The sequence below is a fragment of the Lynx rufus genome, unplaced genomic scaffold (genome assembly GCF_022079265.1).
Source record: "Lynx rufus isolate CCGP_SWC_20201006 ecotype Redwood Valley unplaced genomic scaffold, mLynRuf1.p SCAF_10, whole genome shotgun sequence".
Classification (NCBI taxonomy): domain Eukaryota; kingdom Metazoa; phylum Chordata; class Mammalia; order Carnivora; family Felidae; genus Lynx; species Lynx rufus.
In genome coordinates, this window is record NW_025814824.1 from 65,515,335 (window position 1) to 65,528,056 (window position 12,722).

Sequence of the window (12,722 nt, forward strand, 5' to 3'; positions counted from 1 at the left end):
GGTTTAATTAACTTCTAATTAAGTTGGAAAAAGTGTCCTTACTTCAGAGGAAGTAGCTCAGCAAGTGGCTCTTTTATTTCTATTAAGCCATTAAGTCGTTTTTATGTTTTAGTCTTTCTACATACGTCATGATTCCAGATTTCTGTTCCACTTATTGTATTTCTGTTTTGTACAGAACTGCTTTGTGTCCTGTTTGATTCCTAGCAGTTTACCTGTCCAAGTCAGTAGTGAAGATGCATGTTAAGTCAATCATTCTTGAGGGATTTAAGTCCTATGCTCAGAGGACTGAAGTCAATGGTTTTGACCCCCTCTTCAATGCTATCACCGGTTTAAATGGTAGTGGGAAATCCAACATATTGGACTCCATCTGCTTTTTGCTGGGCATCTCCAACCTGTCTCAGGTAAACTTTCTGATATATGTGAATTACAAGTTTGGGGAACCTCAAGAGAATCCTCATTGAACTTGGACACTATTGCCAGTTTTCTCTTCATTTGCATTTTTAAGTTTATGTGAATTATCTTTTTTTTTTTTTCATTTCTATTGGGTTTTTACTGAACTTAACCTACCATTCTTTGTTTAAAATTAGAATAAAGCTTGAGTTTTCTATAATCCAGGACACTTTTTTTTGTTTGTTTTTTGAATGAAGTATAGTTGTCATAATCTAGGGCACTTTTAAAAGCCTTGACTGCATTCACCATAGGAGGGGGGTCAGTAAAGTTTTTTGTAAGAATCAAATAACTTGTCTTATGTCAAACAACTCACAAGTACTTTAGTACTTTACCAAATTCTGAAATAACCATACAGAATTATTCAATATGTTTTTATACGGAGTTTAAATACAGTGCATATACTTCACTGCAGTCCTTTAGAGGTAGATGTTATTACTCTACTTTTTTTTCTACTCTATTTATAGATGAGAAAATAGAAATTTAGTGTTGCCTAAGGCTCATCCCCTTAAGATGTTTGGAGCAGCCCTCAAACTCAGGCATTTGGGAATCTTATTCCAGAAGCTGTATTCCTACCCGCTCACTGCATTATAATGCCTTTTCAGGATCTAATGGGATTGGATGAATAGTGAAATTCTTAGATGCTGTCTTCCTAAATCTTTCAAATGAACTTCAGCTACGAAACGAATAGAAAACAATCCAATGCAGGGTTGGAACAGTTTTGTGGGGAAAGGCACTCATTTTATGTGGTTTCCCATTTTCCTTGCTTTCCTTGCCTGGCTGGCTACTTAGTGGATACTGCATGGGTGGTTTTCCAACAGTAAGAAACCCATTTTTAGTGCCATTTTATGCAATATGGGATTTTGTAATTGACAAACTTTTCTTTTGTTTTAGGTTCGGGCTTCTAATCTACAAGATTTAGTTTACAAAAATGGGCAGGCTGGTATTACCAAAGCCTCCGTGTCAATCACATTTGATAATTCTGACAAAAAGCAAAGTCCTTTAGGATTTGAGGTTCATGATGAAATTACAGTAACGAGGCAGGTGAGTGACTACTAAATATTTGGATATCTAACAACTTTTGTCTGACATGTTTTTTGGCAATGAGACTGCTGGAGAGAGAAAGTTTATGAGCAAAATTGATCAAAAACTGACTAGGTTTCTTAAGAATATCTTCCTTATGTTAAAAATTTGACGGGGCGCCTGGGTGGCGCAGTCGGTTAAGCGTCCGACTTCAGCCAGGTCACGATCTCGCGGTCCGTGAGTTCGAGCCCCGCGTCAGGCTCTGGGCTGATGGCTCAGAGCCTGGAGCCTGTTTCCGATTCTGTGTCTCCCTCTGTCTCTGCCCCTCCCCCGTTCATGCTCTGTCTCTCTCTGTCCCAAAAATAAAATAAACGTTAAAAAAAAAAAATTAAAAAAAAAAAATTTGATCGTGCAAATTCCACCATTTACCAAGAGGATTGAAAGGGATCTAAAAAGCCATCAATCAGGATGAGCACTAGTAACTATGCTTTAAATCTTGAACTATACTTGAATTTTCTCTGTACTGGAGTACCTCTAATAGTTGGGATCTTGCCATCTTCTGAGGTAACCTATTGTTACTGGATGAGTCTAATTAGAAAGTTATTCCTATAAAATGAGCTGAAGTACTGTCATCAAATTTTACACATTAAATCTGATTCTTTGAGAGCATCAAAAAACAAATCTAATGTATTCCATGTTTTAATATTTAGGTGTTTAAATATTTAATATTTAAGCTAAATCTCTCTAGGTATTTCAATTGATAATTGTTTCTATTTCCTTAACTTGTCTGATCACACTGAATACAAATTTGCTCTAGGTTCTTTATGCTTTTTTTTAATTATTTTTAATGCATGGTCCATCAAATTGCGTGTCTCAGAATTGGTCTCCTTAGGACAGGATTAAGCAGAATTGTCACTTCTTTCATTTTACGTACTCTTCTGTTTTCCCCAGTATGTCTTTGGAGAGTTCATAATATGTTATGAGTTCATATCCACTTCACTTAAACTCTGATTTTTTAAATGTGTGTTATTAGCTGTGTTACTGCCATTTCTGTATGTAAGCAGGTTTTTGAAACCAAAGCAGGGACCATACATTGTCCTTTTTTCTTACTATAGTCCTACAGTGTTTTTACTTTGTCAGTTTTATGTTTAAAAATTCTGTTAAGTCCTTTTGACTCTCCATCTTAGCATTATGTAATTTTCGATTCCCTTTTGTATTTTAATAAAAACCTCTAGTTAAAAAAAAAGTAAGACATTGACTAGTTTGAGATAAAATCCTGTTCTTTGTCATTAAGCATCCATCAAATACTCAACTTTTAGGAATTTTTAGTAAGTCTCCTACTAATCTACCTAAAATTCCTGTCCTCATATAATCCATATGCCTATATTTTCACCAAATTTTTGTTAGAAAGACTTTGTTAAAATACTTATGTGTATACTAGGTTTATTGTTCCAAATATAGTAGTATGTGATCTATCAGCTTAATGCTTCTGTCAAGAAAAGAACTGAATTAACACTCATTCAGTATTTTATTAAGTGTTTGGTATGTGCTGGGCAATCTTGAAGGCCCTGGGAAATACAGATAGAAGAAGGACCTCAAAATAGGATGGGTGAGATGATTATACCCAATAAGTGACAGTGTAAGTGCTATAGCAGAGTGTGAACACGCTGATGTCTGGTATAAGTTGTTCTTTGAAGCTCCATAATTACTCTTTTTCTTTCAAGTATTCACAAGTCATGTCTTTATTGACCCATTTTAGAATCTTGTCAAGGATCAAACTATCACACTGCTATCAAACTCCTTGTCTTTAGTTTTTAGTATCTGACTTCTGTTTTTTGGAAATTAAAAAGTGGAGGAAGGAGGGGTTAACCTCTGAGGGTGGGAAAATTCTAAAGAATGATTAGGTATAGAATATGTTTTATACATACTAGGAAACATAAAGTCAAAAGTGACCTTAGAGATTTAGTCCAACGCATGAGAGATTAGGAGGCTTGTGTGTGGAATATCCTTGGATTAGAAACCAATTGACCTGACTCTGTATTCTTTTTGACCATGTCACACTTCCTCCATTATTTATTCAGGATTGGTTTTATTTATCATTAGTAGGACAGAACAAACAAGTGAAATATATTTGGAAATGTATCATCTTCAAGTTTTATATATTCATTTATATCTTTTAAAATATTTCCCTTTTAGGTGGTTATTGGTGGTAGAAATAAATATTTAATCAATGGAGTAAATGCAAACAATACCAGAGTACAAGATCTCTTCTGTTCTGTTGGCCTTAATGTTAACAACCCTCACTTTCTCATCATGCAGGTATTTTGTTTGTGGCCTTTATATATGCTTTGACATTGTTCATTTTTTATGATACTATAATACGGGAATTGATTCTTTTTGGGTTTTTCATTTTTTATATACCATTACACTGGTGTTTGGGCACCTGTTAAGAGGTTGATTTAGTTAATATGTACTGATGTGTTCTAACATCAGTACATATTTGAAGTTTGAAGAATGTCTAGAAATAATTTTCCTTGACTTACAAGAATACACTATAAAATTTTTTAAAAAGATATTGTCATAATATATTCCTTTTAAAGGAATTCCTTTGAATGTTGGACTCAAGCATTTTGTTATTTCAAATATATATTAAATTTTAAGAAATGTTTTTACTTAGGGGCACCTGGGTGGCTCAGTCGGTTAAGTGTTGGACTTCGCTCAAGTCCTGATCTCACGGGTTCATGAGTTCATGCCCCACATCGGGCTCTGTGCTGACAGCTCAGAGCCTGGAGCCTGCTTCAGATTCTGTGTCTCCTTCTCTTTTTGCCCCTCCCCCCCGCTCATGCTCTGTCTCTGTCTCAAAATTAAACACTAAAAAAAAAAAAAATTAAAAAAAAATTTTCTTACATGGAGACTTATTCAAATGAAAATTAAGTGCTAATATTATCTTGTCCTTACTTGCCTCACCAGCTGTCTTCTTAGAAAGTTACAGCAAGGTCAATGGCAGGATCCTGATGGGACCAAAATAACGTTATTTTCAGTATATCACAGCCTCAAGTCTGAAAATTTACTTTAAATGAATCGAAATCATAAGTAATATGATGGTCTGAGAATTGGGTAGTGGAATTTTGTTTTGGTTTTTTTTGGTACTGATAATCTGACATTGAAATAAAACATGTAACTATTCTATTTGAGGCCCAGAATTTCTGTTTCTAGAAATTACCTTGGAGTGCAGCAAGTAAAGAAACAAATCAAAAGATGTCCAACAATTATGCTAAATTGTATATACTTATGTATTTATATACTTATTGGAGACTTCTGTATCATTAATATTGTTTCAGAAATATGATCTGAGTTGACTTTGTGTTATTTAAAAACTATATTACTGGTAAGTGAAAGTGTGAATAGCAGAATTCTAGAAGAAACATCTTTTCATGTAGGTAAGAGAAAGAATTCCCAAAAGGTTAGTATATTAGGATATAACAACTTCAGTGCAGGTAAATGTGTATGCCTTTAGTTGACTCTAATTTGTTATCATTACAGTAACTGCCGTTTTATTTTTCAGGGCCGAATTACAAAAGTATTGAACATGAAACCTCCAGAGGTAAAGATACTATTTGTAGACAATAAAAGTAATAATTGTAGATACTGTTTTAATCTTCTAAGTCAATTTTTAAACATAATTTCTTCTATTCTTAAAATTCTTAGGAACATTATTAAGAATAATTAGTAAAGAAAGTTTTTTGTTTTTTTTTATTATTTGGCACTCTGGCCCCCTACCTTTTTAAAGCTATATGACATTACCTTTCTGAGCTTTAGTTTCCTTATCTGTAAATTAGAGTCAAGAGTCCTTACCTCAGGTATTTTCTGAGGATTAAATGAGAATGTATAAGAAAAGGCATGGGCAGAACATTGTCGAGCAGATTTTTTTTAACATTTTTTTTTTTTAATGAAGATATAAGTGACCTATTAGTTTCAGGTGTGCAATATAGTGATTAATATATGTAGACATTGCAAAATGATCCTTATAAGTCTAGTTAACATCCATTACCACATAGTTTCAATTTTCTTTTTCTTATAACTTTTAAGGTTTACCTTCTTAGCTCTTAGCAACTTTCAAATATAGCATTATTAACTGTATTTTTACAGTTTTATTAACTGTAGTCACCATCCTATACATTATATCCCCAGAATGTTTGTAACTGGAAGGTTGTACCTTTGATCACCTGTACCCATTTTGTCCACCCTTTAACCCTTATTTCTGGCAACCCCTAATATGTTCTCCAGGATCTCATTTTTTTTCTTTTTAGATTCTACATACAAATAAGATTATACAGTATTTCTCTATCTCTGCCTGACTTATTTCACTTAGCATAAAGCCCTCCAGTTCCATCCACGTTGTCACAAATGGCAAGATTGCATTTGTTTTAAGGGGCACCTGGGTGGCTCAGTTGGTTAAGCGTCCGACTTCGGCTCAGGTCATGATCTCACGGTCTGTGAGTTCAAGCCCCGCGTCGGGCTCTGTGCTGACAGCTTAGAGCCTGGAGCCTGCTTCGGATTCTGTGTCTCCCTCTCTCTCTGCCCCTCCCCCACTCGCGCTCTGTCTCTCTCTTTGTCTCAAAAATAAATAAACATTAAAAAATTTAAGATTGCATTTGTTTTAAATAGCTGAATAATAGTCCATTGTGTATATATACCACATTTTCTTTATCTGTTCATCACCAACACTTAGGTTGTTTCCATGTCTTGGTATTATAATGCTGCAGTGAACATGGGGATGCAGGTATCTTTTCAAGTTAGTGTCTTTGTTTTCTTTGGCTAAATACCCAGAAATATAATTGCTGTATCATATGGTAGTTCTATTTTTAATCTTTTAAGGAATCTTCATAGTTTTCCATAATGGCTGCACCAATTTACATTCTTATCAACAGTATAGAAAAGGTTTCCCTTTTCTCCACATTATCACCTGCACTTGTTATTTCTTGTCTTTGTGATAATTGCTATTCTAACAGAGGTAGTTATCTCATGGTTTTAATTTGCATTTCCCTGATGTAATGATGTTGAATACCTTTCATATACCTTTCATCTCTCTATCTTTTGTGAAAAAAATGTTCACATCCTCTGCCCAGGTTTTAATTAGATTGTTTTTTTCCTATTGTGTTGTATATGCAAGTTCTTTATGTATTTTGATATTAACCCCTTAGCAGATTCATGATTTACAACTACTTTTTCCTCTTCCCTAGGTTGCCTTTTCATTTTGTTTATGGTTTCCTTTGCTATGCAGAAGGTTTTCAGTCAGAAGGTAGTTCAGTCAGATAGAGTCCCACTTGTTAATTTTTGCTTTCCATTGCCTTTGCTTTTGGTGTCAAATCCAAAAAATTTTTCACTATGACCAGTGTCAAGGAGCTTAACTTCTGTGTTTTCTTCTAAGAGTTGTATTGCCCAGTATTAAAAGAAATTTTGACTGTATCAAGCAGCCTTTCTCAACCAGTGTTCCATATCAGACTTAAACCCTACAGAAAAAGATTTGAGTGAAATTAATTCATTGCATTCAGTGGATTGCTTAGGGTATTAAGACTTAAAGTTTTTTTTCTTGGAGCCCCCTTGAAAAGAGTTGGTGTAAAGGAATGAATGTTTTCAACAAGAACAAAGGCTCTTTAGTTACTATTTTTTATTGAGAACTAAGGGGAAAACTGATAATTGGTAATAGCAGTCTGATTTGAACGTAGGTCATGCATATTTTCTTTAGATAACGTCTTAAGGGAAACTTCTAATTTGAAACCTGCCAAATACATAGAAATGAGAATAGTTTTGAGAGAAATAATCCTTTTGAGATAAGGATTGATGGTGTGTAGAAGCTTCTGAAAAAGGAGTGCTGGTAAAATTGTTTTACTTAGGAAATTATAATTGATAAGTAGTTGCCTTTTTTAAAGTGCTTTTTACATGAATTATTTTGTGTAATTCTCAACAGTGTTGTGAGATATTATCCATACGCTATGGATGAAGAAACCGCAGCACAGAGAAGATTAAGTTATTTGCCCAAGTTCTTACAGCACATGCCACAGTTGGGATGCACATGTTATGTCATGCTTCATCCTGTTGGCACAAAATGGCTGAAGTCTCTTGGAACAATTTTAAGTAGAAGCTTCTAAAATGAAAACTGAATGTTGGTAGCCTTTATTTTTTTTAAACTTATGTTTGCAGGAAAAGAGGAGGAATTATTGGCTTCAATTTTATTTTTTTATTTAAAAATTTTTATTTTTAAGTAATCTAAATACCCAACATGGGGCTCAAACTCAACAACCCCAAAATCAAGAGTTGCACGCTCTCCTTGCTGAACCAGCCGGATGCCCCTGGCTTCAATTTTAAAAGAGATTTACTCTGCCTCAGTGTTGCATGAAGTTCAATTTTAGAATTGGAGTAAAGGCCAGAAATGTTTCTTGAATGTTAGGGCTGTGGGCAATACGTGCATTTTTATGTACTTAATGTCTCTGGTCCATTTGGGCCTTTATTTTGGTAAGCATGCTTAGTGAGGTTAAGACCTTAAATGATATACGTAATGTAAACTCTAATGAGATTTATCTTGTATTCTTGAAACATTAATATAATTGTCTTTCCAGATTTTATCCATGATAGAAGAAGCAGCTGGAACCAGGATGTATGAATACAAAAAAATAGCTGCCCAGAAAACTATAGAAAAAAAAGAGGCTAAGCTGAAAGAAATTAAGACGGTAATTAAATTTATATAAAATGTTTGTAAAGAGAGTAATTTTGCATTTAGAGTTTCCCTGCTGTAAAGAGGAAATTTCCCCTCCCCCAGTTTTCCTTAAACTTCCATGCTACTTTTCCTTTCAGATTTTTTAATGGTACTTTACATACTGAAAATTTTGATTTTCCTTTATTTTCCAGATACTTGAAGAAGAGATTACTCCAACCATTCAAAAATTAAAAGAGGTATACACTGTGTATGTGAGGACAGCCATCTAGAATGTCTCTCAAAATTGGTGACAATTTTTCATTGTATTCAAGATCATACACATAGAGATGAAGTGTACACCACTTCTCAGGAATTTTTCTATGGGATAAGATAAGGAGTTAGAATTGGTACTTGTTAATCAGACTTCTGCTTATAGAGGACATGTACTTCATTCATACCTATCAATCATAGTGATTTTGGAGATTGCTCTTCATAATCTCAGAAAATGATCTCCCAGATGGAGAGGTAGAATTGAGCAGAACAACATTACTTGAGGACATGACACTCCTAGTAATCCTGTTAGTAGAGTGAATAATTTCTAGGATAATAGGGGCTACCACTGCAATTATTGGCTGTCAAGACCATTGATAAGTGAAAGGTACTAAAACAAATGTCCAGGTCTTTTCTATCATCTTTGTAGCTTGTGACATAATATTTCAGTGAAAAAATGCATTTATAGCACATTGGTTTTGAACTTTCACATTTAGGATTTCATTAAATGCTCATTAAAATTTGATACTTCTCAGAGTTGTATTCTGAATCCATAAAGTAATGTGGATGTTATTGGCAAATCTGAACAGGTGTGGTTAGGGATTTTAATTACTCTGTCCACCCTAGGGGGTCCTTATCAGAATCAAGTTTAATAATGTGTGAACAAGTGTTTGTAAATAGTTACATGATTGAATGTTGGGTAGGCATCTTGGTAAATACTATTTCAGGATACATGTAATAATGTATCATTGGTGGTTGTGTAGTTTGTAGACTACTTACTACCCCCCAGTCTGTGAACCTTGTGTCCACATTTCTTTGTTAATCCCAACTGCCTGATTATATATTAAAAGAAACAACCACACAGGATTCACTGGAGATGGTATAATGGTATCTGAAAAGCTAGAGATCTAATGTTAAAATTTCTATAATCCATGATCACTAATCTAAGACAAAGTCTATTATGTGATGGGAAATTTTATACATGTTGCTGTAGTTTGAGTCTTTCTAAGTTTGTTGAAAATTTTGAAGTTTGAGTTATACTTTATTGGTGATTTCTCTTCCAGGAAAGATCTTCCTACTTGGAGTACCAAAAAGTAATGAGGGAAATAGAACATTTGAGTCGTTTATATATTGCTTATCAGTTTTTGCTGGCTGAAGATACAAAAGAACGCTCAGCTGAGGAGTTAAAAGAAATGCAAGATAAAGTTGTAAAGCTTCAAGAAAAATTGTCTGAGAATGATAAAAAAATAAAAGCACTTAGCCATGAAATAGAAGAGTTGGAAAGAAGAAAAGATAAGGTCAGACATAATATGTAAGAACAGATAATATACTGTGGAAAAAAAATTGTAATAAGTGAGGTCCACTGGTATTGTCTTCTGTATTGATCATCTTAACATGTGATAATAACATAGCTTATAAAAAGTAAATCTTACAGAAGTTATACAAGAACATGATGACATGAACAAATTACAAGTATGCTGATTGGATTGGCTGCATTTGATTATAGGAAATTGGAGGTATACTCCGATCTTTAGAAGATGCTCTTGCAGAAGCTCAGCGAGTTAATACTAAATCTCAAAGTGCCTTTGATCTCAAGAAGAAAAATCTGGCAAGTGAAGAGAACAAACGCAAAGAGCTGGAAAAAAATATGGTTGAGGTAAGTAAATAAGAAGCTTGATTTAATTTCTCTCGGTTACACTTATCCATTTTATTAATATTTATTGAGTGTATGCTACGGACAGTATAGTTGTTTGGGCTGAGGATATAGCAGTGGACAAAATGACAAATAAGGACAAAATGCCTTTTGGGTATTCATTCCAATGAGGAGAATGATGATAAAATAAATGAAATCTACAGTGTGTTATATAGTGATAACAGATTTGGAGAAAAAGGGTAGAGTTTTAGGAATATAAGGGAGGTGGGTAAGCTGTGGGTTTTTAAATTGGGTAACCACTGACGGTCTCATTGAGAAGGTGCTATTTCATTAATAAGACCTGAAGGAAGTCAGAGAACCATGTAAATAAATTGGTTGTGGGAGAAGATGTACGAGGCAGAAGAGCAATTGCCCCAGGTGCCAGAGATATTGGAAATATAAGGAGATTGATCAGTGTGGCTCTTCAGTACTAAGTAGTAGGAATGCAGAAAGGTAAAAGGTGTAGGATCACATGTGATTTTATAAGACACGTGAAGGACTTTGACCTTTATTCTGAGTGACATGGGAAGCGACTGGAGTTGGCTGAGCAGAGGAACAACATTTTTTATATTTTAATAGTACTTTTCTTGATGTTTAGAGAATAACCTAAAGGGAAGAAGCAGGGAGGAAATCCAGGTAGTAGGTACCAGTCTAGAGGATAGCCCTTGGATGAATGCAGTATAAGTGGGTGTATTGAGAGAAGTTTTGGGATTTTATGAGTATTGTAAAGGTACGTCCAACGAGTTAGACCTGGCAGATTGGTTGTTGAGTTGGTTGTTAAAAGGACTGAAGGATACTACAGATTTCTGTCCTTGACAATTGGAAATATCATTAGCTTAGTAGAGAATAGGAGGAAGTACAGTGTGAACATAATAGGCTTGAGGTGCCTGTTAGACGTCTAAGTAGATCTGTTGATTAGGTAGTTGAATATAGGAATATTGAAGCCAGTCTAGAAATAGAAATCAGAATAACAGATGTTGGCATCCCACTGGGCTAGTGCAGACTTCTTTTATATACACTCCTTTCTTAGCTAATCCCATCCAGGCCTGTAGCCCTATAATATTTATATGTTGATGCCTTTCAGATCTATAATTAGCCTTGACTCCTTCCCTGAATTCTAGATTTTTTTGTCCAGCTATTTAATTGACATTGTTACATAGATGACTAACAAAATGTCTAAAACTTAATTGTCCAGTTATTTAATTGATATTTTTACATAGATGACTAACAAAAAGTCTAAAACTTTACATATCCAAAATAAAACTCTACCTACCCAAACCTCCTTGAGTTATTGAATTTTTCCCTATGTCAGAAAAATGGCGCCACTATTAACTTAATTGTTCAGTCCAGAAATCCTAGAGTCTTCTTGCATTCCCCCCTTTTTCTCAAACTCTGTATCTAATCCATCAGCAGATTCTCTTGACTTTAAAAGTACTTCCTGAATATAGCCACTTTTCATGTCTATCGCTGCTTTACTGCAGGCCATCATGTCTTAGGAGGGATGCTGTAATGATGTCCCTGTTAGTTGCCTTGCTTTTTACTCTTGCCATTCTACAATCTGTTCTTTACAAAAGCTAAAATATAAACTGGATCACATCACTCTTGTTCTTAAAATTCATTAATGGTTTCAAAGTCACATGTATAATTAAATTTAGTCTTCACCATGGCCTATGAGACCCTAGCTCCTTTCCACTTGCTCACGGTGGTCCAACACCAAATAGTTCTTCAAACACCCAAGCATATTTCGCAGAGCTTGCCTAGTGTGGGTCCCTGTAGTATTAGCATGATCGATCACTCCTTTTATTTCATTTAGGTTTCTGCTCAAAATGTCATCACAAAAAGGCCTTCCTTCATTGTTCTTAAAATAGTTCCCATCAGTTTCTATCCCTTTACATTGCTTTATTTTTTTACTATGCTTCTCTAGAATATAGGGTCCCTGAGGAATCTGTGTCTTTAATGTCTAGAACAATGACTGATACATGGTAAACCTCTAATAAATATTTAATGAATCATGAATTAAACTTGTGAGCCAAAATTTCTGGTCACTCTCATGTAAATAATATAGCTGGATTTTTTTTTTTCCAGTGTTGTTATCTTAGTGTTCATGGTGTTCGTGTATATAACTTAAGAGGGGTTAATTATTAATAATGCTGTTTCCACTAGTATTTAATATTTAAATTTTATGGTCTTTAATAGTTTATAAATATGTTTTCATGTACATGCTCTTCATCCTACAATCTCTGCTTTGAAGCTTGGAGTAGGATAGTTATTAGTTCAATTTTAGAGCTTTAGAAAGTGATTTTTAGTTGCTTCAAATCGTTTGTTTATGCTGCTTTAGCTAATTTCTAGATTAGACCGTAACACACAGAATGAAAGTATTTCCAGTAGTATTTGGAATACTAAGGACACATTTATCCTAAAAACAGGGTGAATTTTAAAATGAGGATTAAGTATTTAAAGTTGGGATGGTTAAATTATTTTCCTTTTAACCATGCCCACTTCAAATTGCTATGAAATTTGATGGCATAAGGGTATGGGTAGATAAGAAAAAATGGATGTATTTCCTAAAATATAATACTGTTCAATATTAAA

At 34.3% G+C, this 12,722-nt stretch overlaps 1 protein-coding gene across 10 annotated transcripts in view; it reads left to right on the forward strand.

Moving 5' to 3' along the window:
• Nucleotides 1-12,722, forward strand: part of SMC2 (structural maintenance of chromosomes 2) — a 67,740-nt gene that overhangs the window by 969 nt on the left and 54,049 nt on the right. For all 10 annotated transcript variants that reach the window (XM_047067229.1, XM_047067241.1, XM_047067206.1 and 7 more), the window contains exons 2-9: nt 176-401; nt 1,342-1,491; nt 3,667-3,789; nt 5,036-5,074; nt 8,091-8,201; nt 8,380-8,424; nt 9,502-9,735; nt 9,945-10,094. In XM_047067229.1, coding sequence (XP_046923185.1) covers nt 234-401; nt 1,342-1,491; nt 3,667-3,789; nt 5,036-5,074; nt 8,091-8,201; nt 8,380-8,424; nt 9,502-9,735; nt 9,945-10,094 — 1,020 coding nt within the window. In that variant the 5' untranslated portion in view covers nt 176-233. The remainder of the gene's footprint in view (nt 1-175; nt 402-1,341; nt 1,492-3,666; nt 3,790-5,035; nt 5,075-8,090; nt 8,202-8,379; nt 8,425-9,501; nt 9,736-9,944; nt 10,095-12,722) is intronic.